The sequence below is a fragment of the Macaca fascicularis genome, chromosome 3 (assembly GCF_037993035.2).
Source record: "Macaca fascicularis isolate 582-1 chromosome 3, T2T-MFA8v1.1".
In the NCBI taxonomy this organism is placed as follows: Eukaryota; Metazoa; Chordata; class Mammalia; order Primates; family Cercopithecidae; genus Macaca; species Macaca fascicularis.
In genome coordinates this window covers 17,647,962-17,674,522 of record NC_088377.1, presented here as the reverse complement: position 1 = coordinate 17,674,522, position 26,561 = coordinate 17,647,962, and the positions used below count along the sequence as shown (strand labels likewise).

The window sequence follows — 26,561 nt, the reverse complement described above, 5'->3', positions numbered from 1 at the left end:
GGATATCCAACGGTTATCAGATTTTGCTGCATCTTCAAACTTGATGCGGACCAGATTGCAAGTTTTTGAATATCAGGTTCTGGTGCAGCGCTGGACAAAGGACATGGTTATGTACCAGGGTTTCGTGGCCCATTTCCATTCTCCATCATTAGTAGTTATACAGGACCAACTAGCGTAAAACAGGGCATCTATTTCTCTACAAGTTTTTTTCATTTTTCCTGTCCTGAATCCGGGACAGGCATAGAACCCGTTCCGGCTTACGGACACCCTTCTAGCCTGTTTTCTCCATTCTCCCCCTTCCATGTCATCTATCTTTGCTATTTTGTCTAGGTTGAAATAGAGGTCAGGGAACCAAGTCCCCATAGGAGCAATTTTTGAGGTTTTATCTAAGACCTCATGAGTACTAAAATCAATCACCTGCCAGGTCAGGTTATATGGCCGGTGGGGGTTATTACTGCCAGCGACGCAGGGAAGGAGGGCTAGTAACAAGCAAGGGGCTAGATACGAGAGAGTCTTATCTTGAGCGGGTCCTCGGAGCGTCGGAGTTTCCATGTCTCAGGTGGTGTTGGTCCGGGCGTCCCTGGAGCAGCCTTGGCGTGGGATGCGTGGATCCAAGTGGAGATTCCGTCAACCTTTATGGCTGTGGGTGTGGTCAGGAGAACAATGTAGGGTCCTTTCCACCGAGGCTCTAGTCCTTGAGTGCGATGTCGTCTAACGTAGACAGAGTCTCCCACCTGGAAGGGGTGACTGGTCTGTGGATGTCCTGGTTGGTACAGTTCTGCCAAGGGGGCCCAGATTTGGGCCTGTACTGCTTGGAGTCCTTTTAGCCGGGCCTGTAGGTCAGTCTTAGGATCGGAGGGGGAGAAGGAATTAAGCAAGGTTGACAAAGGGGGAGGTCCTCCGTAGAGGATTTCATATGGAGTGAGCCCAAAACAGTTAGGTGTATTCCGGGCCCTTAACAGGGCTAAGGATAGGAGGCGTCTCCAATCTTTTAAACCAGTCTCTAAGGTCAATTTAGTAAGGGTCTCTTTTATTGTTTTATTCATTCTTTCTACCTGTCCTGAGCTCTGGGGTCTATAGGCACAATGTAATTTCCAATTAATCCCCAATATCCTGGCGAGCCCCTGACTTACCTGAGAAACGAAGGCCGGCCCGTTATCTGACCCAATTACCTTGGGAAGTCCGAATCTAGGAAAGATTTCTTCCAAAATTTTCTTGGCTACTATGTGTGCCGTTTCTTGCCGGGTGGGGTAGGCTTCTACCCATCCTGAAAAGGTATCTACAAACACCAGTAAGTACTTATATCCAGCATAGTGAGGTTTTACTTCAGTGAAGTCTATTTCCCAATAGACTCCTGGGCGGTTACCACGAGTTCGTTTCCTTTCTGGCACTCGGGTAGCCCCAGCGTTTACCTGCTGACAGACCTTACAGGCAGATGTCACTTGTTCTACAAGGGTACTTGCCTTTGGGATTAGAAAGTCAGTTTTTTCAATCAGTAATTTTAGCTTTCGATTACTCAAGTGTGTCCAGGCATGCATCTGCTGGATCATTGCCAGGGCCTCCTTTTGGGGAAGGACTATTTTCCCTCTTTATTCTCAGTTTTTGGTGTCTTTGTTTTCTATAGCCCCTATGGCCTTTGCTTCTTCCTGGTCTTCTGGGGTATAAGTATGTTCAATAGTTATGTGGCTGGTTTCGTCAGGTTCTGTGGCTAGGGTCAGTACTTCCGCCATGGCGGCTTGCCTGGCTACTTGGTCAGCCTGTCTGTTTCCTACTGCGACTGGATCCTGTCCTTTCTGATGCCCGGGGCAGTGAATTATAGCCACTTCTTGAGGAAGAAAAAGGGCTTTCAATAAGGCAATTATTTCAGCTTTGTTCTTGATTTCCTTTCCTTCTGAGGTTAGGAGACCTCTTCTTTCATAGATACTTCCATGAGTATGAGCCGTTGCAAAGGCATACCGGCCATCAGTATAAATGTTAGCTTTCTTTCCCTTTGACAGCTCTAGGGCCTTGGTTAGTGCTATTAACTCAGCCTTCTGTGCAGACGTGCCAGGAGGTAGTGATTGTGCCCAAATGGTGTTGTGGCCATCTACTACCGCCGCTCCCGCCCTCCGGGTACCTGAGTCAAGGTAACTGCTGCCGTCTGTGTACCAGGTGTGATCCGCGTCTGGGAGTTCTTGGTCTTTAAGGTCTTCCCGTGTTCCATGGGTCTCAGCCAGTACTTGCCGACAATCGTGTGGGCTTGGTTGGTCTTCCGGTACTGGCAGCAGCATAGCAGGGTTTAGGGTGACCGGAGGGCCAAACTGGACGCGGTCCGTGTCCAGTAGGAGGGCCTGGTAGTGGGTTAGGCGTGCGTTGGTTATCCACCGGTCCGGGGGCTGCCGCACTATGGCCTCTAGAGCATGTGGGGTAATAATAGTCAGTCGCTGCCCAAGGGTTAACTTAGCAGAGTCCTTGACTAGCATAGCGGTGGCTGCCATGATACGGAGACACGGGGGCCAGCCAGCCGCCACAGGGTCTAGCTTCTTAGACAGGTATGCTACCGGTCTTTTCCAAGGCCCTAATTTTTGGGTCAAGACCCCTTTGGCAATTCCTTGCCTCTCGTCCAGGAAGAGGGTAAAGGGCTTTGAGGTGTCCGGTAACCCAAGGGCCGGGGCAGACAAGAGTGCTTGTTTTAGTGCCTCAAAAGCCAATTGATGCTCTGTCTGCCAGGTGAAAGGGGTGCTCTCCTTGGTGAGTGCATAAAGCGGGGCGGCCAGTTCAGCAAAACCGGGTATCCACAAGCGACAGAACCCAGCAGTTCCCAAGAATTCATGTACCTCCCTGGGATTTCGTGGTGGTGGAAGGCGAGCCACTGTCTCTATGCGCCCAGGGGTGAGCCACCTTTTCCCTTCACTCAGGATATACCCCAGATATGTTACCTTGGTCTGACAGAGCTGTGCCTTCTTGGCGGATGCCCGGTATCCTTTTTCACCCAGTGCCTGGAGTAGATGCCTGGTACCTTGTATACAGATTTCCTTTGTAGGAGCAGCCAAGAGGAGGTCATCCACATACTGGAGTAGAGTCACGTCTGGATTTTGGGTCCGGAAGTCAGTCAGGTTTCGATGAAGAGCCTCATCGAAGAGAGTGGGAGAGTTCTTGAATCCTTGGGGAAGCCGGGTTGAGGTCAATTGGCCCGAAATTCCTTTCTTAGGATCCTTCCACTCAAAGGCAAAGAGTTCTTGGCTTTGGGGGGCCAGAGGTAAACAGAAGAAAGCATCTTTTAAATCTAATACTGTATACCAGTCATAGCCTGGTTTTAAGGTGCTGAGTAAGTTGTAAGGATTGGGGACCGTGGGATGGATGCCCATTGTTCTTTTGTTGATTTCTCTCAAGTCTTGGACAGGCCTGTAATCCTGAGTACCAGGCTTTTTTACTGGCAGAAGAGGAGTGTTCCAGGGCGAGCGACAAGGTCGCAACACTCTGAGTTCTAGAAATTTGTTAATGTGCTGCCGAATTCCTATATGAGCCTCTCGGCTCATGGGATATTGCTTGATAGACACGGGCACCTCCGTGGGCTTTAGATCAATTATGATTGGGGCTTGATACTTAGCTAGCCCGAGTCCTCCCGTTTCCACCCAAGCTTGGGGAAAATCTTGCAACCAAATATCAGGGAGGCTAGTGATAACCAGAGCGTCGAAAAGCCGATGCTCATCTTGCAGAGACACAGTTAAGATTTGGATGGGCTGACCGTCCCGATTTAATACCTGGGCCCCTGTCTCGGAGAAATGGATTTGGGCTCCGAGCTTGGTCAGAAGATCTCGCCCTAGGAGGGGGTAGGGGCATTCAGGTACCACCAAGAAGGAATGTGTCACCATTCCTTGTCCAAGATTAACTGTCCGGTGGTTATCCACTTGTGCAATTTTCCCCCTGTTGCCCCCTGGACCCAGGATGTGCGGGAAGACAGGGGCCCGTCTGCCTTTGTCAAAACTGAATGTTGGGCGCCTGTGTCCACCAAGAAGGTGGTGGGTTGCCCCCCTACAGAGAGAGTTAGCCGGGGCTCGGGGGGGGCTCCAGAGCCTTGACACCCCTATTCGCTATCTTCACCTAGGGTGAGGACAGCGGCAGGTTTCTTTTGGTCTTTAGGACGCTTGGGGCAATCTTTAATCCAATGTCCCCGTTCTTTGCAGTAGGCACACTGGTCTTTTTCCACCTTTGGCCGCCTTCGCTTTTCTCCCTCTCTCCCTGGTCCTTTCTCTTTCACAACTGCCGCCAGGATTTTTGTTAAATGCTTATTTCTCACTCGGTCCCTACGATCCTCTCGCTCCATCTGTTCCTTTGCTAACCTGGCTTCCCTTTCCTCAGGGGTTTCTCTCTTATTATATACTTTTTCTGCCTCCCTAACCAATTCCTGTAATCCATAGGTTTGGATTCTATCTAGTCTTTGGAGTTTTCCTTTGATATCTAATGCAGCTTGATCTATGAATGCCATAGCTACGGTAGCCTTATGTTCTAGGGCCTCTGGATCGAATGGGGTATACATTCGGAACCCTTCCAGAAGCCTTTCCATGAAGGCTGCCGGGCTTTCATCCCTTTCCTGAGTTATGGTCCTTACCTTGGCCAAATTTGTGGGGCACTTTCCTGCCCCTTTGAGACCCGCCAACAGAGCCTGGTGATAGATTCGGAGACTCTCCCTACCTGGTGCCGTTTCATAGTCCCAGTCTGGGCGGGTGAGGGGAAATCCCTCGTCTATTTCATTGGGAAGTTGGGTTGGGAGGCCTCCTGGTCCTGGCACATTTTTCCGGGCCTCCAGGAGGACTCGCTGCCTTTCTTCAGTGGTTAGGAGGACCTGCAAGAGTTGCTGGCAATCATCCCAAGTGGGCTGGTGAGTGAGGAGAATGGATTCTATTAACGAGGTTAGGGCCTGGGGGTCTTGGGAAAAGGAAGGGTTATGGGTTTTCCAGTTGTAGAGGTCAGAGGCAGAGAAGGGCCAGTACTGGACCGTGCGATTGAGAGTACGGAGGGGAAAAAGGGAGGATTGCCAAGTAGAAGGGCCCTCTGGGTCCTCAGTCCGCCGCAAGCGGAGACGAGGAGGTGTCGGCGGCGGCGTCTGAGGGGTGAGTTTGGGCGGGGCTGGAGAAGGAGACGGGGTGGAGGGAGGGGCCGAGGGAGAAGTTGGAGAAAGGGTAGGGGCCGAGGTGGTAGAGGAAAGAGCTGGGGACAAGACAGGGGGCAAGGGTGAAGCGTAAGCTGGAGGTCCCAGAAGGGGGTTCTGAGGTGGAGGAGGCAGGGGGTCAAGAAGGAGGAGATCCCTCTGGGGTTCATCTGGGAGGACTGGCTTAGGCGGGTCTGGATCCCGATTCTTTGGGGCTTCTAAGGCAAGGAGGGTAGATTGGGATGGGGAAGGGGGATGGAGGAAGGGTTTCACCCAAGAGGGAGGATTTCGGACCAGATCCTCCTAAATAATTATGTAGGCCACCTGGTCCGGGTGTCCGAGTGGCCCAGGATCCATCACTTTTGCTTTAACCTGCAAGATAATTGAGAGGTTAAATGTTCCGTCCCGGGGCCATTCCCCATGGAGGGTTGGCCATTCGGACGAGCAGAATGTTTTCCATCGTCCCTTACGGACTTCTACAGAGAGATGGTGGGCTCGAGCCCGGACGTCAGGGAAGTGAGTCAGGGTTAGAGACAAAGGAGTCGTCAACGTCTGTCCCATTTCGTCCACGTATAACAAGGACAAAACAAAAGAAACAAAAACAAAGACCAGACAAGTAAGGAGAAGCCACGCGGCCAGAGAGTGGCGCCACAAGATCACAAAATATTCAGACGGCAGGGGCGGCCTGCCTACAGATTTGAAGAGGCTAACTGAGTCGTTAGCCTTCTCCCAGACTACCGCCAGGGCGTTCCCCAGGGCGCAAGTGGGAAGGTGCGGGACACGTCTGTCCCCCTTCCCCACTTAATTCAGAAGGAGTACTCCCCAGAGTTCAGAGTTAGCCGGCAAGACAGACAGAACAAAACGAAAGTACCTGGTAGGTCCGTTCAGTCAGCAGTCCGTGGCCCGGGCCAGATGGGTCTCCGCCGGATGGGTCGGGGGTCCTTGGACGACTCCACTTCCCGGCCAACGCACCAAATGTTGGAACCGAACTGTCGATTCCTTCCTGGGCAGGGGTCGCCGCGAAGGATCACCGACACGAGATTCACAGCAGAGAGTTATTTATTACTATCGCGCTAGGGTCCCAAGCTCTAAGTTGGCCCTGGGACCCCGAGTGCTTGTTACAGGTTGTTTATATAGGCAAACACAAGTTCAAACACAGCTTAAGGCGCGAAATTCAAACAAAGCTTTAGGCGCGTGGTAATTGGGTCTAGCTATGACCTGAGCAAGGTGTCTTGTTCTAATTGGTTAGAGCAGGACCTTATGAGGTTTTTTCTTGGAGTTGCTGATTCCGGGAACTTCGAGGCAGGGTGGGACCCCCGGAATTGGCAGGGTGGGACCCCATGAGGTTGTTTCCCGGAATTGGCAGGGTGGGACCCTATCAGGGTGGGACCCTATCGAGGCAGGGTGGGACCCTATCGAGGCAGGGTGGGACCCTATCCAGAGCCACCTGGTGTTAATTTTTTCTCTATATGAGGCCTAGTTTCTAAGTTTTATGAGGCCTAGTTTCAGAAGGGCACCCCAGTTGGTTGCCCCTGCTGGCTCCGTAGCCAGCTTTTATTCCCTTATTTGGCCCCTCCCTTGTTCTGCTGATTGGTCCATTTCACAGAATGCTGATTGGTCCGTTTTTACAGAGTGCTGATTGGTGCATTTACAAACCTTTAGCTAGACACAGAGTGCTGATTGGTGTGTTTTTACAGAGTGCTGATTGGTGTGTTTACAAACCTTTAGCTAGACACAGAGCACTGATTGGTGCATTTACAATCCTTTAGCTAGACAAAAAAGTTCCCCAAGTCCCCACCTGACCCAGAAGCCCCAGCTGGCTTCATCTCTCAATCCCCCCTCTAAACAGGACACCCCAACAGCTGCTGGGAATTGGGCGATGACCACTCTAGCTACTTCCTGCTGGATAGGGGTGAAGAAGGGGCCCTGCGGTTGTAGTGTCCTCCAGAGGGGAACTCTTTAGGCTGGTGAAAGGGCCAGTGGGTCACTCCAGGGGTCCTCGGTAGTTGTTAGTTGAGCTCATTTGGGGTTCCATTTGTAAGACCATCTGTGCTTGGTGGCCTCGATTCTAGAGGAAACAAATTTGACAAGGAGGTTAAAAATACAGGGCCTGAAGGTGAGCAATAGCAAGATGGCTGCTGTGGGACCCAGAAAGGGGAGAAGCCATGTTGCCCAACTCCGGAGGTTGGTATAAGTGTTTGAAAGGCGTTGTCTGATTTCAGAAGCCTTTTCCTGTAAATGCCGGGCGACATCTCATACTATCCCTGACTGGTTAGTGTGAAAACAACACTCTTCCCCTAAGAAGGTGCAGAGTCCTCCTTTCTCAGCAGTGAGGAGGTCTAGGACTCGGCAGTTCTGGAGAGTCACTGCTGCCAAAGAGTCTATTTGGGATTGTAGAGTAAGGATAGATTTCGTTATTTCTTGCAAACTGTCTGAGAAATCCTTTAAGAGTGTGTGGTAGTAGGATAATGAAGTAGATAAACTGGCTATTCCAGTTCCTGTAGCAGTAGCCATTCCTAACCCTATAAGTAGGGGTATTAGTTGTATGGCTCTGCGCTGATGGACTTGAGCTTTGAGGGGCACAGATAGGGTCTGATTTCCATAAAATTAGAAATTAGGATAATACATGTTACACTGTTAACTTTTAGCAAAACTTTTGTTGAAAACCTTGTAAGTTTGGGATTTTAATTTTTCTTTGCTGTTAATAAAACCTCGTTCAGTCCATATTAACTTAGAATTGGTATAGATGGCTCCTTCCTGATTCTGTAAGTACTTTAAGGTTTGGCTGAGTGCAAACAGCTCCCATGTTTGAGCAGACCAATTATTAGGCAGTTTTCCTAACTGCTTCTACAAGAGTTTCCTTATCACTTACTGAATACCCATTGTGTCTTTTTTCCTTAATGGCCCGGGGGAACCATCTATCATCCTGTCCTGAAGGGAGTTCCTCCTAGTCTGGTCAGACCTTTGTATGGTAATTAATTAAGATTTAGATCCCCCATTAGGAAACCTGCTGGGTTAAGGATTTTTGATAGGAAGGCTATGGGTTGTCAGTGGCCTCAATGCTTTTGGGCTGTGCCCTTGTTTACAGTGACAACAAGGTGGTCTTGGAGTGTTATAGGGTTACAGAGAAGACCTTCAATTATCAATTATAGGTTTTAAATTTACCCTGGCTTTTAAAGGAATAGGGTACACTGTTTTTTCTTTACTACTTCTCTCTCTCTCTTTGACTTCTTGTCTGTCTCTCTCTCTCTTTCCTTTATGCTGCCTCTGCCAGCTGCTTAAGCTGCTGTTCTCCCCTCTCCTTTCCCTTTTGATGGCTTTGGCAGTGTAAGACTGCCACCTCCTTGGGTTTTTGCCCTGCACGCAGTAACTCCATGGTTTCTTTGTGATATTTAATGGGGTTCCCCCAGAGGTTAGGAACTCCCTTTCTTTCCATATTGCAGCATGGACATGTAGGATTAGATAAGCATACTTGCTGTCTGTATACACATTTATTCTTCTTCCCTTTCCCAGATCTAAGGCTCAGGTAAGTGCCACTAGTTCTGCTAACGGGGCACTGGTCCCTGGGGGAAGAGGCTTACTTTCAAGTACTGTTACTATGGCATAACCTGCCTTTTGTATCCCATTCTCCACAAACGAACCTCCATTGGTGTATAGGTTAAGGTCAGGATTAACTAAGGGGACTTCTAAGAGATCATCTCGGGTGGCATAAGTCTGGACTATAATTTGTTGGCAGTCATGCTTGATTGGTTCCCCATCCTCTGGGAGAAAAGTGGCAGGGTTGATGGCCACGCACGTATGTATTTGAAGCACTGGTCCCTCAAGGAGTAGCACCTGGTATCCAAGTAGGCGGTTGTCTGATAGCCATAAACTTCCTTTGGCGCCTAGTGTGCCATTTACATCATGAGTAGTCCAGACAGTGAGATCCTTTCCTTGTATTATTTTGATAGCCTCTGACACTAAGACGGCCACCGCCGCAACTACCCGTAAACAGTGAGGCCAGCCTTTTGCTACTACATCAATTTGCTTACTTAGGTATGCCACTGATGTGGGGTTGTCCCACGAGTCTGAGTAAGGACTCCAAGAGCTATCCCTGCTCTCTCTGTGACGTATAAAGGAAAGTTTTGTCCCGTGGGAAGGCTTAAGGCTAGAGCTTGAGTTTGTTCCTTCCACTGCCCAGACTTCAGGGCTGATTCCCTCCTCAAGTAGGGGACAACAAATGGGTAACTCGTTCCCCATATTCATGTAGATGATAACTCCACCTTTGGCTACTCCTACTGGATCCAGTGGAGTCAGTGTGATCCGCTTCTCCCACTCACCTAGTCCCCACACGCCCTGCGAGCTAATCCCTGCGGTCCAGCGTCCACCCCTCACTTCTTCTGCCCTTTCCTTATACTTTCCTGCTGGAGTGACCGGGAAGTGGGGATGCTCTTCCCTGGACACAGGGGAGAGGGAGGGCCCCTGGGGTTGTCACTTCCTCCGCCCTCTCCTTCATGGGTGGGGCAGGAAGGGCACATTGAATGTTAGCAATTCAGCATAAAAGTGAAAACTAATTTGGTCTCAAGATTTAAGAGTCATCCAAACAACAGCTACAGGGCTAATATCTTTAATCTTTACACATTTGACAATATCCAATAAAAAGAACACCAAACTACAGCAAGACAAAGGAGCGACAGACATGGGCCTGCAGAGGACAAAAGAGAAAACAGGAGCACTCGGTAACCAAGAACTCAGGGACTTTGGAGGCAACCTGTGTGGGTTAAACATGCTCTTGAAGATTTTCATTGTTATTTCTCATTAGAAATGTAAAAAGTGGGCTGGGCACGGTGGCTCACACCTGTAATCCCAGCACTTTGGGAGGCTGAGGCGAGTGGATCACGAGGTCAGGAGTTCAAGACCAGTCTGGCCAACATGGTGAAACCCCATCTCTACTAAAAATACAAAAATTAGCATGGCATGGTGGAGGACACCTGTAATCCCAGCTACTGGGGAGGCTGAGGCAGGAGGATTGCTTGACCTCGGGAGGTGGAGGTTGCAGTGAGCTGTGATCATGCCACTGCACTCCAGCCTGGGCGACAGAGTGAGACTCCTTCGTGGGAAAAAAAAATGCTAAATAGACAGAAGTAAAAAATATATCAAATTAGAAAACAAAAAATGACGGGGAGTGAAATTGGCATTCTAACACAAGGGGGGTAGTATTTAAAATAGCTTTTATGCTTTGGGGAAGCAATTTTATATTTTATTTAAAACATTTTAAACTAGTCATAACCTTTGACCCAGTAATTGTATGCCAAGGAATCTATCCTGAAAAACAATAATCTTAAATTTTAGGACTATTATTAATCCATAATAATAATAATAAAAGTTTCTTCTTATATCAAGATGTCCATCATAGCATTTATCATAGTAAATAATTTTGAATAAACTTTTAGAAATGGAAAAAAGCAAAGCACTATATTGTATCTCTACTCAAACTAAGATTTGACACTGTACTTGGCTCTTTTTATAATTTTTTCACTTAATCCTCACAGTAAAATCAAAAGTTTGACACAATGATTGTCCCTTTATGAGTTTTTAGCTAACAAAATGGTTATGGTAAACATAGAATAACGTGAAAAATGCTCATGACAGATGCTAAACATGAAAGCAAATGATTTACGTATCCAGTATGATTATAACCAGGTATATCGGAATCTCTCCGTGAACAAAAAAATATTGAAGTCTATCTGGGGTGAACAGTTGTTATTTATTAAAATTTGCTTTTGCGAGTCCTCATGAATCTTGAGACAGTAACCACCACCACAATTGTAAAACTATCAAACAGGATTTTAAGCAAACAAAAAAAAAAAAAAAAAAGAGAAAAATCATGAAAGGAAAATAAATCTCAAGATTCCGGAATCACTAAGCCAAACGGAAAAGTCAAACTGGGAACCGCATCAGACAAACCTGCCTCCCATTTTTTTCCTAAATAAAATAGCTACAAAGAAAAAATAAAATAAAAAAGGTACATGCCTCCCTCACAGTTTGCCCACAAGGAAGTTAAATTCCTTGTGAGCCTCAAGATCTTTACCCTAAAACAGTTCTGTTGAACTTCATCCTGGCCATGTTAATTGATAGCTTATCTTCCCAGGCTCAGGACAGAGGACAGACAGAACTCACGATCATCGCTCTGCTCTCTGCTCACCTGCGACAAATGCATGCCTCATTGCTTCCTCTGCCCTATTGTTTATGTAAAAATGCAGATTCACCGAGTCAGACTAAGGCATCAGTGACTATTCCTCTACCCATTCCACCTCACATGTATTCAGTGAAAGGCTGATTGAAGACCCCAAAGAATGGAACCTTTTGTCCCTTATCTATCTCTGACCTGGAAGCCCTTACTTCAAGTTGTCCCACCTTTCTGGACCAAACCAATGTACATCTTATGCATATTGATTGATGTCTCATCAATGTATAAAATCAAGCCAAAATGTATAAAACCAAGCTGTGCCCTGACCACTTGGGTACATGTCATCATGTACCCAAGACATCCTGAGGCTGTCACACGCACGTCCTTAGCCTTGGCAGATAAACTTTCTAAATTAATTGAGACCTGTCTCAAATATTTTAGGTTCACAAAACCTAGCTCTCCATCAGGCAGATATCTAAAAGCAAGAAGTGATATTTTACTCAGCTAAAAGCTGCTGTCTTGTCGGCGGCCTCAGAGGCCTTCTACAATGAACTCCCTCCCTAACCCTCTGGCCTCATTCCCAGGCCCCTGTCCTCTCCTGGGAACTCCTGGGAGTGTGATGTTTGCCCCATTGTCATCTTGTCAGTGAAGCTCCCCTGACTGCCCTCATTAAGACTGCATCTGGCCAGGCATGGTGGCTCATGCCTGTAATCCCAGCACTTTGGGAGGCCGAGGTGGGTGGATCACCTGAGGTCAGGAGTTTGTGACCAGCCTGGCCAACATGGCGAAACCCCATCTCTACTAAAAATACAAAAATTACCCAGGCGTGGTGGCACACACCTGTTATCCCAGCTACTCAGGAGGCTGAGACAGGAGAATCGCTTGAACTCATGAGGTGGAGGTTGCAGTGAGCTGAGATCGCGTCAGTGCACTCCAGCCTGGGTGACAGAGCAAGACTCCCGTCTCAAAAACAAAAACAAAAACAAAAAACCCTGCATCCTTCCTCCTTCCTACCATTCTACCTCCAATTCCCATGTCCTGCCCTCTTGTTTTCTCTCTTCGTAATGCCTGCCACCTGCCAACATAGTATAGAATGAGCTCGTTTACTTAGTCTAGTGTTTAATGTCTGTCTCACTCCACTAGAATGTAAGCATCGCAAGGGCAAGAGATTCGTTTGGTCTGTGCTGCATCTCAAGCAGGACAATGGCTGGAACATAGGAGGGTCTCCAGAAATGTTTGTCGAACGTTGCTGATGGCAGCATCCTGGAGTAGGAAAAAGACTGAAGAGTGGAAAAAGAAATCCTAACATGAATTGTGGGCAAAGGCAAGCAGTAGCTGACTTGGAAAATGATTACAGTAGGTCTTGTACCATTTGAGTTACCAGTATTGCAGATTTTTTGCACCTGCTCCACCAACAATAATTGCGTTAAGGCTTTGCAGCTGGGATATTATACCGCTTGCTTTAGGTTTTATTTTGCTTGCAAATCAATCAATACCTTACAATGATTTTAACACGGGGAGAGAGCCATAGTTGTAGACCTTGGAATGTATTTGTTTGGTCTATCTTAAAAACAATTGTTAATGTTTTGACACTGTAACTCTTTTTAGTAGTTGTGGCTTTGCAGACCTTGCTGCACTTTGATCTTTTTCTCGTTCCACCTATAGATGGCAGCACACCACTACCTACGATCCGATCAACAACGGCCTGGGTTTGTAAGTCAGAGCTGTTGGTCACGAGAGAGCAGCTAATGAGTAATCAGTCCAAACTGAATGGCAAATTAATGTCTTCATTACGTGAACAAACCAGCTTCCTCTATAAACAAGGTCAGAGTATTTATAACCCAGTGTATTTCATAAAAGCAAAAACGCATCTCCATTTACATAACTTCACTATGGAGCTCATGATTTATCTGCATGAAGCATATGCAAAATCTCACTTGTATACCGTCTTTAATAAGGACCCGTGCTGTTCTGATGTAATTATTAATAAAGTCACGCTTGATACGGAGCCTTGTTTTTCTCACACAAGGTAAATGAAAAGGTGATTGCTTTACACAAAAGCCACTCTTACAAGATGATATTGGGTGGCCTGTTCCAAATTGAGTTCTTAGTAATAAAAATGAAGTGTGATCCTTATTGATCAAATATATCTGCCACTTAGGTTCTATGAGAACTTATTTAAAATTTAGAGTTGGTTACACAGGTATAAAGTTTGATATTTACCATATAATATATGTCACTTCAATTCAGTGAATTGAATGCTTAATTTTGCCATCCTTGTCAGAGAACAATGTAGAAATTTCAGAAACTCTTTTCACAAAATGACCAGGTGTCAAAGACTCTGAATTTCTGTTTTTAGATCAGTGTCATCCAATAGAAATATAAAGTGAGACAAATGCAAGTTGCATGTGAAGTTTTAAATCTTCTAGAAACCACATTTTAAAAAGTAAGAAAAGAGGTGAAATTAATTTGAATACTGTACTCTATTTTATTTAACCAGATATATCCAAAATATTATTTTTAGCAGGTAATCTATATAAAAATTATTGCGATATTGCACATTCATTTTTTAAAATCTGGTGTGTATTCTACACTCACAGCTCATCTAGATTTGGATGAGCCAGATTTTAAGTGCTGAATAGCCACATGTGGCTAGTGGCCACTACCATGGCTCTAAAGACTTAGTGCCTCTTATGAGGTGGATTGTGTGCCCCCCAAATTCATGTGTTGGAATCCTAACCCCCACTACCTCAGAATGTGACCTTATTTGGAGATAGGGTTGTTACCAAGTAAAAACAAGGTCATTTTAGGGTGGACCTTTAGGGTGGATCCTAATACAGTATGACTGATGTCCTTCTGAAATGGGGAGACCTGGAGACAGGCTCACACACAGGGAGAGCTCCATGTGGAGAGGAAGGCAGAGACGGGGTGATGCATCTCCAAGCCAAGGACCATCAAAGATCACCACCATCCCCAGAAGCTAGGAGGGAGCCATGGAACAGAGTCTCCCTCACAGCCTCAGAAGGAACCAACCCTGCTGATGTCTTGATTTTGGACATCCAGCCTCCAGAACTGTGAGAGAACACATTTCTGCAGTTTAAGGCACCCGACCTGTGGTGCATTGTTACGGCAGCCCTAGCCAACCACTACGGAAACTTTGGTTGGTGGCTGCCATTGTTCCAAAGGTTTCCTCTCCTTGCCTTGAATCTCCTCTTCTCTTCCTTCTGCGCTTTCTCCTCTGGCCTCTCTGTCACTCAACTTTCCTGCCCTCTCTCATCGTATTCCATAGGATCTCCCTCTCATAGCGCAGAGGTAAGCAGGGAGTTTCTGTTGCAATAAGCGGGAGATGAGTTCCACCTGAGCAGGGAGATGCCTGACTTGTTCCACATCTCTACTGGGGATAATATTACCCGCCAGCTGTCCCCTGGAGCTACTGTTGTGTAGATGAAGGGCTGACTCAGAAAGTGCTTTGAAATCCATAAATAATACATGGATGAGAATGAGTATTTTGTGTGTTTTACTTTCACGTGTTAGGACTCAAAGGTGGAATGAAGCATTCTCTAAGTTACTTTGGTTTCTTCTCTCTGTAATTATCTAGGGTTCCTACTTCATGGTAGGGAATGTGTGAAATGGCATAGGCTCTGCCACTTTCTTGCCATCTGTCAGTAGTGGGCTTCTACTGGCTGCCTCCCAAGAATGTTTTATATCCTCTCCACCCAGCGCAGAACGGCCTCCCTAATTCACAAACCATGTGTTAAGGTGATATGGATCCCACCCCCATCTCTAGAAGTGGGTCCCAAATAGGGTGACTGCATCAGATAATTCCAAGGGGTATCATCTTGATACAGTTTGGCTTTGTGTCCCCACCCAAATCTCATCTTGAATTGTAATCCCATAATCCCCATGTGTCATGGGAGGGACCTGGTGGGAGACAATTGAATCAGGGTGGCTGTTTCCCCCATGCTGTTCTCGTGATAGTGAGTGAGTGAGTTCTCAGGAGATCTGATTGCTTTATAAGTGTCTGGCATTTCCCCTGCTGGCACTCATTCTCTCTCCTGCTGCCCTGAGAAGAGGTGCCTTCCACCAGGATTGTAAGTTTCCCGAGGCCTCCCTAGCTATGGAGAACCGTAAGTCAATTAAATCTCTTTTCTTTATAAATTACCCAATCTCGAGTATTTCTTCATAGCAGCATGAGAACGGACCACTACACATCTGCATTGTCATAAATGTGTCTACTGAACTTGAGGTTGTGCAGTGCACAACCTGCACAGTCGTATCTGATAGCCCCAATCCTGCACAATTAAATCATTCAGGCAATCCCATCTCTCTGACCACAGTCATAAGTACAGAATGGGCACTAACATTTCTTAAAGCTGTGGGGAGAGATTTTCCAGGGTTACTGAGAAAAAAAAAAAAACAAAAAACCAAAAGACTCTTGCCTTCTCCGGGAACCTACTGAAAGACAGCATTCTGAGTGTGATATAAATATATAAGGCTGGCAGCTGTGCTCATGAGAGAAGGGCCAGTACCTTTGGAGAAGTCATTAGGTGGAGCTTGAAGAATAAGAGAACAGAGTTCTGAAAGAGCCAGGGCTTGTGCTTGTGCCTCTGGATCAAGCCTTGCCTGAAGCACCTGTGCAGTTTTTTACATGAGCCCATGTATTTGCTTTATAGAGATGACTTGAGTTGGATTTTCTGTCCCTTGCTACCCAAAGAATTCTAACTACTATACTGGAGATGGAAGTAAAGAAAGGGGGAGATAGAGATGTGTTTCTGGTTGATAGTGCAACAACTAGTAAAAACAAAAACAAAACTTCTTCAATCATCCACAACAGTTGCCACAGCAATTTGAATTACATTTTCTAATGAAAACCAGGCCAAATGATTGTTAGCATTCTCAGCTAACTCACAGCAATGTTCTTAAGTCTATTTGTGATTGTCCAAAGCTAAAAATATACCAGTTGGCATTAAAAACCTAAACTATTTCTACCACTGTATGGCTTTTAACTAGAGGTTTGTGGTCTAGCCTGAAAACTTAATCTACTATGCATATCTTTATTTCTAAACTAATACGTTCTTTTGAGTTCAGTCTACCTAAAAACATACTTCTGGTGTACTACCTATTTGTAAGGTAAAACTTGTCATAGGCATAATAACATTGCCCCCATTGTTCTTATTAATTCATAGCAAGGGGGAACACTACTGTGTAGATGTTATAAATGCTTAGGCAAGGCAGACCATTTAGCTCTTAACCTGGTTTCCTACTGCAAATATCAAAAGTTGGATCAACATATGCCCCTAGTTACAAAGATGTAACATCATTTCTAAAGTCTTTAGCAGCAAAATCCTAAAGGGCCCCTAAATTTCAGTCTTAACTTTGTTCCAGCCACATCCCAGCTGTTTCTCGCAAGTACTTCATTATCTGCAGGCTGTTTTCAGTTCATTCTGGGACCAACAAGAGGCCACTAGGACAGTATATCAATAGGACAATCCTTGCCAAATAATGAAATTTGGAAATAGGCTGGGCACGGTGGCTCATACCTCTAATCCTAGCACTTTAGGAGGCTGAGGCAGGAGGATTGCTTGAGCCTAGGAGTTGAAGGTTGCAGTCAGCTATGATTGCACCGCTGCACCCCAGGTTGGGTAGACAGAGCGAGACCCTGTCTCTTAAAAAAAAAAAAAGTTTTTGGCTACTTTGTAACTGAAAGAGATCAATCCCTAGAACGTCCTTCCTAGGGAAGCCGGGCTACCTGCCTAGCCTCTTTCTGCGTGCCTCTCTTGGGTACATGGGTTTTTCTGTTGTGCCCCTTCCCAAAGCAGGAGCTGGCATCTCCTTGCCTCCTGCAAACTTTAGTCCCATGGATCCTCTTCTTGTTTTCTGCACTGATTTTGTATCGATTCCTCTGGAGCAAACCTTGGAAGCTGCTGTCAGATATGCCAGGGCTCTCTGCCCTGGTGCGTTCTGTGTTGCTAGCTGGAGATTACCCCCTGGGTTTGTTTCAAGACGCTTGGAACCAGAATAGAGGTGACACTCTCCTGTTTGTACTCTCTCTGGCTGTGATTTTTAAATCCTTGTTCTGAGCCTACTGGTTTTTTTTTTTTTTTTTTTTTCTTCTCTGCCTCACTTTTCTAGCTCATTTCCTTCTATATCTTCCACTGGCTCAGTTTGCCTGAGCCCTCTGCATTTGGCACTAAATCGTAGTTTATTCTAATCCTTTGCCTGGAAGCTGATGCTGGTAACCAGATGGCAATAAAAAGACACTGAATGCAACATTTATACCTGTGAGTTGAGAGACAATACTCGTTACTTCCTGGGAAAACAGTTGGTGTTTTTCTCAGTTGGGGTAAAATGCTATTTCCAAAAATCCTATTGTTTTCTTACTTGGAAAAATGTTAAAATATATTTATTAGAAAGTATGCTTTTAAATATTTTTTAGTCTAAAGAAATATTGCTGCTTCTCAGAGTTTTGGCAAATATTGCTTTTCATTTGTTCTTCTTTTCCTGTCTCTTCTTTCTTTTCACTCTCTTACCATCTATAGATTTAAATTACATGTCATTTTATTATTGTTCACTGTATTAATTAAACTCGCTTTTTATGTTAGTTCAAAAAGATGGATGTGTGGAGTATTTTAAATTTGGCTCTTAAAATAAGCACAGTATATTACAGATTAGAAAGTTATTATTTTTTCTGACATCCAGCAAGCACCATTTCTCTGTTCTTAAGCTATCTGACAGCTTGGGGACAGATACGAGCCTTTGATACAAACTGGGCCAGAGTATTCTTTCCTGAGACTTTTCAAACTAAAGCTAGAAGAGAGGTGCCCCCTGTATTAGTCAGCTACTGCTGCGTAACAAAGAACTATAAAATCAGAGTCACTTAAAACAGTGAGCATTTATTTACTTCACATCTCTTCAGGTCTACTGAGTGGGCTCCACTGATCTCAGCAGGCCTGCTCATATGTCTTTAGGCTGGCAGTGGGTGGTTTGATTTAAGGATGTCTCTAGTCCACACTGCATGTTTGCACATCTGTTACCTATGTCTTTGCTATGGTTTGGATACTTGAACCTTCCAAGTATCATGTTGAAATTTGATCCTCAATGTTGGAGGCAGGGCCTGGTGGGAGGTGTTTGGGTCCTGAGGGAGGATCCCTCATAAATGGCTTGGTGCCATTCTTGTGGGGATGCGTGAGTTCTCCTGAGAGCTGGGTTTTGAAAAGAGCTTGGCACCTCCTCCTCTTTCTGTCTCTTGCTTCCTCTCTCACCACGTGGCTCCCCTTCACCTTCCACAATGAGTGGAAGCAGCCTGAAGCCCCCATCAAAATGAGATAGATACCAGTGCCATGCCTGTACAACCTGCAGAACTGTGACCCAAATAAACTTTTTTCCTTTATAAACTGCCCAGCCACAGGCATCTTTTTTCTTTCTTTCTTTCTTTCTTTTTCTTTCTTTCTTTCTTTCTTTCTTTCTTTCTTTCTTTCTTTCTTTCTTTCTTTCTTTCTCTTTCTCTTTCTCTTTCTCTCTTTCTTTCCTTCCTTCCTTCCTTCCTTCCTTCCTTCCTTCCTTCCTTCCTTCCTTCCTTCCTTCCTTCCTTCCTTCCTTCCTTCCTTCCTTCTTTCTTTCTTTCTTTCTTTCTTTCTTTCTTTCTTTCTTTCTTTCTTTCTTTCTTTCTTTCTTTCTTTCTTTCTTTCTTTCTTTCTTTCTTTCAAAACAGATTAAGTCAGTCTTTAACCTTTCAGCAGACTAGTTGGGGAATATTCCACAAGACAGCAAGTGAGAACCTGCAAGGTCACATAGACCTAGGCGTGAAGGTCATATTATGACTTCTACTCTTATGCCATTGGCCAAAGTAAGTCAAATGAACAAGCACAAACTCAAGGCACAGGCATACATCACCCGCTAGGAGGCCATGCTAAGGGTGTGGATATGTGGAAGGGTGAAGAACTGGACCAGTCTTTCAATGCCACAGCCCCTTTCTTCGGGCATGGAGCTGCTAGGAGTAAGCCCCACATGCAGACATCTGTCTCTGGTAGGAGAAGACAAAGCCAAGATCTAGAGAGATGCAGTGGAAGACAGGATGGGAGAGGGTCCCGATCATTTTCTAGTTATTAATAACATCTTTGGCTGTACTTAGATGGCTGCACTTGGGAGGTTTGGTTAATCATCTTTTTTTTTTTTTGTTTACTATGAGGTAGGCTACTCCACAACCCCTCCAAACTCTTCTTTCTTGCATTAATTAGTATAAATTGCATTTCTGCTACTTGCAACCAAAGGGTTATGACCCATATATACTATTTCTTCTAGATCAGAGGGGGTTTTTATATCAAAAGTCGCTGTCCCTATCCCAATGCAAAGCTTTTTAAGTTGATTTTTAGGAGGATAAAATCTTTCATATTGGAAATAAACATTATCACCTATATTTCACAGGTTATTAGTTTATTAAGTTAAACAGAACGACATAGTTTCAAATAAAAGTGTTACTGAATTTGCAGTAAAAATTACACATAATTAGCATAAATTAGAAAAGGTATATAAAATGGTTGGCACAAGGCAATAACATCCCTACTTTTAACCCATGAATTTTATCCCTAGGAATTTACCTCAATAAAGTAATCTAACAGATGCAAATGCTCATATGCATGAAACAATTTATGACAACTGTCATAATAATAAATTAAAGGGACATATCTAAATTAAGAGAATGCTTTAACAAATTATGTTAGTTTATCAGGATGGAATATTATGTAGTCTTTAACTATGTTAATTATAGTTAATTAAGAAAATTATATAAAATTTCAAAATTTGTTTATGACATGGTACGTGAAAAAGCAAAACAAAACGCAAAATTACATGGACATCCAGACTGTGTATATGTGGTCACTCTCACTTTATACATGCAAACACACACAACACACACAAACCCACACAACCATTTTCTTTTTGTGTGCAGTAGACCAAAAAAAAAAAAAAACATTTCAAATCTACCTGTTATTTTCTCTTGTTCAGCTAGGAGACATACATCATCTTTGATTAAAAGTATTCTTCACTGGGTTATTTATGCAAAGCCAAAATTCTATTCTAGACTCAAGAAGCTCGAGCCAGACATCCTGAACAGCTCTGAATAAAATTATCAAAGGCTGAATTTGTCATGTGCAGAATTGCATCTTTGCAGGATTATGATGCTGTTGCCTGTGGGTGAGGATGTGATGGATAACACCCTTACTTGCAGTGAGGGTAAGGGGAGTTGGAGAAGGTAACCTGGGGACTGGTGGCTCATGGTAATTGATGGACTAGGGGAGGCCACATAGAGAGGAAGCCAGTGGAGAGGCATGGCTGATGGACTCAACTCCAAGAGCAGTGATAGTTCATATCCAGTACTGTATTTTTCTTTCTCTCCATTATAATTCCCTCATTATTCTCAAGCCTCCAGGAAATTGTCTTAAATGTTTATCCAGATATTTGCTATACTTTTGGAAATTAAGGGAGGAGCCTACAACTCTCCTTGCATAAAACAAGAGTCTGTCTTGCGTGAAAAAGTGATAAGAAGATATTCAGTAGAGATCTGAGGGGAAATCTCGGAGCAGAGGTCCAGAATAAGTTAAGTGTGGACTGCATAAGAATTCCATTGGTATGGGAGACTGTATTTCTGTTTGCCAAATATTTTACTTTTCCTCCATCTTTTGCCATGGAAGGAGTTTACTCTTCAACTCTGCCAGACTCAAGAGAGGCCATGTGATTTGCTGTGGCTGATGAAATGGGAGCAGCAAAAACGTGTTATCATTTCTGGGAACCAGTGCACTGTTCTCTTTGTCTCCCTTCTCTCACCCTGGGCCTGATAATGTTCCAGCTGGATGCTGCTCTATCATCGTGGAACCTAGAGTGAAGTTTGGGGAAAGCATCAAAGCCAGAGCCAACTTTCATTCAACATGTTGTGATGGTTAATTTTGTGTGTCAACTTGACTGGATCATGGAGTGGCCAGATATTTGGCTAAGCTTTTCTGGGTGTCTGTGATGGTGTTTCCAGATGAGATTTGCATTTTAGTCAGTGGACTCCATAAGACAGATTTTTCTTCCCTGAATGGAAGGGTATTAGCCAATTTGTTGAGAGCCTGAACCGAACAAAAGGTGGAGGAAGGAGAATTCATCTCCTCTGCCTGACTGTTTGAGCTGGGATATCAGTCTCCTTCTGCCCTCAAACTGAGACTTAACATCATCAGCTCCACTTGTTCTCAGGCCTCGAGTCTGAAACCAAACTACACCATCAGCTTTCCTGGTTCTGCAGCTTGCAGATGGCAGAGCATGGGACTTAGCCTTCGTAATCAAGTGAGCTAATTCCTCAGAATACATCCATCTGTGTTAGTCCATTCTCACACTGCTATGAAGAAATACCTGAGATGAGGTAATTTATAAAGGAAAGAGGCTTAATTGACTCACAGTTCTGCATGGCTGGGGAGGCCACAGGAAACTTACAATCATGGCGGAAGGTAAAGGGGAAGCAGGCACCTTCTTCACAAGGGCGGCAGGATAGAGTGAGTGCAAGCTGGGGAAATGCCAGGCACTTATAAAACCATCAGATATCATGAGAACTCACTATCACAAGAACAGCATGGGGGAACCGCACCCATGATCCAATTACCTCCACCTGGTCCTGACCTTGACACATGGGGATTGTGGTGATTACAGTTTCAGGTGGGATTTGGGTGGGGACACAGAGCCAAACCATATCACTATCTCTCCCCCTTATCCCCCCTCTCTGTTAAATCCTTTATTGGTTCTATTTCTCTGGAAAACCCTAAATACTGTGGGAAAGAAGTAACCCTTTGTGTTGTAAGCTGCTGAGACTTTGGGGTTATTTGTTACTATAGCATGATCTGGCCTATTCTAATTTATACAATGGGATTTTTTTTTTTTTTCTACAAACACTAAGGAAGTAGCAGGTGGAAGGCTGGACCTTATGTTGCCATCAGGAGGGGGGTTTCTATGGTATGAAGACCTATGAGCCTTTTGGGTTACTCTTTGACTTGCACTTGGGTGTTGATGTTGATGCCAAGCAGTATATTTATACTCCTCTAAAATGTGTTTTTCTCTCTTTAAATGGTGTTTTGTGAACTTTCACCAGCTCGTCTCAACTTTTGCCTCTAATTTTTCCCATAATATTCACTAACTCTAGTGATAGCTGTCTATGCACATTGTACTGACACTAATTCAGAGAGTGTGTTGGATGAATTTTGATTTGATTTGTATGTAACGGTCAAAAACTGTATTTGAGAAAACAGTTGCATCCTTGGCAAAACCTGGAAGTCTCTATGTTAACAGTTTTCCCAATTTTTATTTTAGGAAGCCATTCTGCATATTATGTTTTTAAATAAAAGGATTTGACTTTAGGCTGACAATTTAGCATTTAACCGCTGTCTCCGTGCCAATTCCACAAGAGCAGGGATCTAGATTAATTAGAGAAAGCTCATTGGTTTCTGATGGAGGGGGCATTCATAGAAACAACCCGCTGACAACTAAGGAACTACTGCGATGGGATGGGCAGCCTGCAGCTTCACTCGGCGGGCAGCCTCCACAGGTACTTTAATTCCTCGCTCTTCTGGCCAGGTGTCTCTTGGTAAAGGCAGGTAGAGGAAGCAAAGCAATTACCTAGATAATTAAGGAAAAACAAACCTGTATGTGGCAATCAAGGAAAAACAAACCTGTCTGTGGCAGGTAACTTGGGGAGCTGCTTCTAATTTTCTAGGCAACTATTTTCATTCTTCACTTCCCTGGTGTCAGCAGGAATCTGAGCTAGATCCCAAGAGCAACTTGAACAATGACAATGGTCTCAGTTGGCAAACCTGGCCTCACAGGAGCTTCCCTCCTCATTGATCTAGAGTTTGAAATGGCTTTGTCAGATCTCAGGGGCGTGCTCCTACTGATTTACGGCAAAATCCCAATAACAGCTGTGAAAATGTTTATCCATTTGTGAAACTTCAGAAAGCGGGTCTAGCATATCATTCTTTCTGGTGATTCTGGGGCAAGGTGAGAACTGTACCCTCACAGGCCGGGTGAGTAAGATTCTAGTTGTGGTGGAGGCCAAGGAAGAAGACGTACTATTTGTCAATCTCTCTAGGAGGCATTTGCTGAACCTTCCCCTCCTATACCTTCCTACAAGGCAGCTCCGACGACTTCTACTTTACAGATGAGAAGATGGAGCCTCCACAAGGCACACAGCTGGTGAGTGACAAAACCAGAATTCAAACCCAGGTCCATTTGATTGTGACATTTGTTTCCACTACCCTAGTGGCTCTGGGAGAAGGCAGGACCCCTATATTTCTGTAAAGTCCCACAGTTGTTTCTAGTGTCATCCGGGTTGGAAGCTGTACGTTAAGTCAGTGGTTCTCAGACTTTAGCATGTGTTAGTATTTCCTGTTACGCTTGTAAAAACACAGACTGCAGGCCCCACACTTAGATTTCGGACTCGGTAGGTAGGTCTGAGTTGGGACCCAGAAATTTGCATTTCTAACAAGTTCTGAAGTGATGCTGATGTAGGGGGCCTGGGCACTACACTGTGGGAACCACCACTGCTGCATTAAGGTGAACTCAGAGCTGAATCTGACGTGCAAATCTACGTTAATGGAGATGACATCAGATATCTGCAAAGTCACTTAATAGAATGGTTGAGACTAAGTCTTGAATAATATTAAAACTAACACATCTAAAAAGACTATGCCCATCACAGGTGGATGGTCAGAATAGAAGCATTACATAATGGGGTAGAAAATGTAGCTGATGCTATTCATCTGGAAGGAAGAAGTGATGTAAGGGTCAGTTTTCACCTTTGCTTTGAATTCCCTGGACAGCAAGCAATCATATGAGCATTAATTTGATTTATTTTTTCAGGTGTCATATCTGATTTCAGATACATAAAACGGTCTCAAGTGTGTTTTTCACGACCACCACTTTGTAGTCCTGTTGATGCCGCTGCTGTTGAAGTCTATGTGAATGGCGCCCCCTGGTGGAATGGAAAAGGTAGTGTATTACAGTCGTCGTAAATGAATGACCTAGGGTTGTTATCATGCTCAGCTGGTAGAGACCACTCCATTCACCTTAAACTAGCGAGCCTGAGGACCAGTCCCGGGGAACCATGAGAGCGTGATCTCCCAGAGCCCTGCCCTTGAGAAGGGTTCTCCTCAGCAATACTCCAACTGACCCCAGACCTAAAAATTCTTAAATTGTGAAAACGGTAGAAGATGGTTAGCAAATCCATATGCTATCATGATATATATCTTTCTTCTTAGTTCCATGGGATGAAATGATGCCAAGATTTGACTTACAGAGTAGGGATTGTGACTGAAGCCTTTGGACAGGTATTTAGGCCCTTTTTAGTGTCCCCTCTTGTCTAGAGAATGGGACGCCAGGAATGTCAGATGCTTTTCAGCCTCTCCCCTGCTCTTACGCCTAGAAACAGGAGCCCCACAAAGGTCTGTCATTCCTCAGGGCTGACGAAAAGCCCTGTGGCTCAATGGCCAGAAGCATGTCTTTGTGGCCAAGTAAGAAGTGTCTTGGTTTGAACTCTTTGGTCTAGAGACAGATTCTTCTACCAGTGGTGTAAAACCCTAAAGAGGCTCTGCATAAGACCTACCAATGCCCTGTGTCTCATGACACCCTGCCCCCACCACTGGAAGGCCACGCCATCCTGCTTCTCTGTGATCTGCAAGTTTCCCAGCAACACCTGGATTCGAAGCTCAAGTCCACCACTTAATAGCTATGGACCTAATGTATCAGATGTTATAAGGATTACAGAGAAAGAGGTATAGATAAAGCTGGTAGCAATGACTGACACATCTTTACATTACATAATTCTGACATGCATTATTATTGTAGTTTTCTGTTATTCAGACATACTTGTTAAGAAGGCGCTGGGGACAATTTGTACATGCTGGGTATAAAAGGGCTTGGAAAGTATTTCACGAATGGAGTTAGCATTGAGGAGTCCAATCCATGTACAATGGGTAGAATTAGAGAGGCATTGAGGGTAGTTTATTAGTCTGTTTTCAAACTGCTGATAAAGACATACCTGAGAGTGGGTAATTTATAAAGAAAGAAGAGGTTTAATGGCCTCGCAGTTCCATGAGGTTGGGGAGGCTTCACAATCATGGCAGAAGGTGAAAGGCACATCTTACATGGCAGCAGCCAAGAAAGAATGAGAGCCAAGCAAAAGGGGAAACCCCTTATGAAACTCTCAGATCTTGTGAGACTTATTCACTACCATGAGAACAGTATGGAGGAAACTGCTTCTTTGATTCAATTATCTTCCACCAGGTCCCTCCCACAACACATGGGAATTATGGGAGCTACAATTCAAGATGAGATTTGGGTGGGGACACAGCCAAACCATATCAGGTGGTTACATAAGAGAGTCAGTAGAGAGGTACGAACTCCAGAGGAGATAACTCACCTGGAAAGTAGGCAATCAGGAATATAAGATCCCAGTACAATAATAATAATAAAAAAAAAAAAAAAAAAAAGAGGCTGTGGGTATGGGAGGTGTATCTCAGAGAGAAGAAACACTACTGTTCGTGCCTGTGAAACCCAAGATTTCCCCTTCCTCCTAAGGGTGCTCTCCCTCTGATGAGAGTTGTTTACACTGCTGACTAGAAACTATTAAGGTTTACAAATCAATTTGTGTGGGTTGTGGCCAGCATTTAAAAAACAGAACAGAATATGAAACATCAGTGTGCATTGCACATAGTGAGTAAATATTACTTTATGAAACTTTCATCAGTTACACATGTACGTGTGTATAGGGGTATGATGTAAAGTGTGTTATTCCTTTGGGTCTTGGTACAAGGAGTTGAGAGCTGCATCTCTAGTGAATTCACTGGGGTGGGGAGCAGGATGGGGAGTTTTCTCATGTCTGCTCTTGCGAGGTCCTCTTGACTATTTACTTTCCAGGATGGTTTTCCCCATCGGCCTTTTCTGAGAGTCTGAGTCAGTTTGGGCTGCTATAACAAAGTACCGTAGATTGCGTGGCTTAGAAATTACAGATATTTATTTCTCACAGTTCCAAGATTAGGATGTCGGCATGGTCGGGTGCTGATGAGGACCCTCTTCCGGGTCACAGCCTGCCGTCTTCTTGTATCCTCAGAAAGAGAGAAGAGCCGGTGTGGTGGCTCATGCCTGTAATCCCAGCACTTTGGGAGGCCGAGGCAAGTGGATCACTTGAGGTCAGGAGTTCAAGGCCAGGCTGACCAACCTGGTGAAACCCCATATCTACTAAAA

The 26,561-nt window shown here is 44.8% G+C and overlaps 1 protein-coding gene across 4 annotated transcripts in view; it reads left to right on the top strand.

The window, feature by feature from the left end:
- BACH1 (BTB domain and CNC homolog 1) overlaps positions 1 to 24,503 on the top strand; it is a 90,641-nt gene extending 66,138 nt beyond the window's left edge. For 2 of the 4 annotated variants that reach the window (XM_015446935.4, XM_074034162.1), the window contains exons 5-6: positions 23,410 to 23,513; positions 24,180 to 24,503. In XM_015446935.4, the coding sequence (XP_015302421.3) occupies positions 23,410 to 23,513; positions 24,180 to 24,192 (117 nt within the window). In that variant the 3' untranslated portion in view covers positions 24,193 to 24,503. Of the gene's footprint in view, positions 1 to 12,965; positions 13,316 to 23,409; positions 23,514 to 24,179 lie in introns of those variants that run through there. The other 2 variants (XM_045387748.3, XM_074034163.1) reach the window with 1 other exon arrangement.
- Positions 24,504 to 26,561: the final 2,058 nt, after the last annotated feature.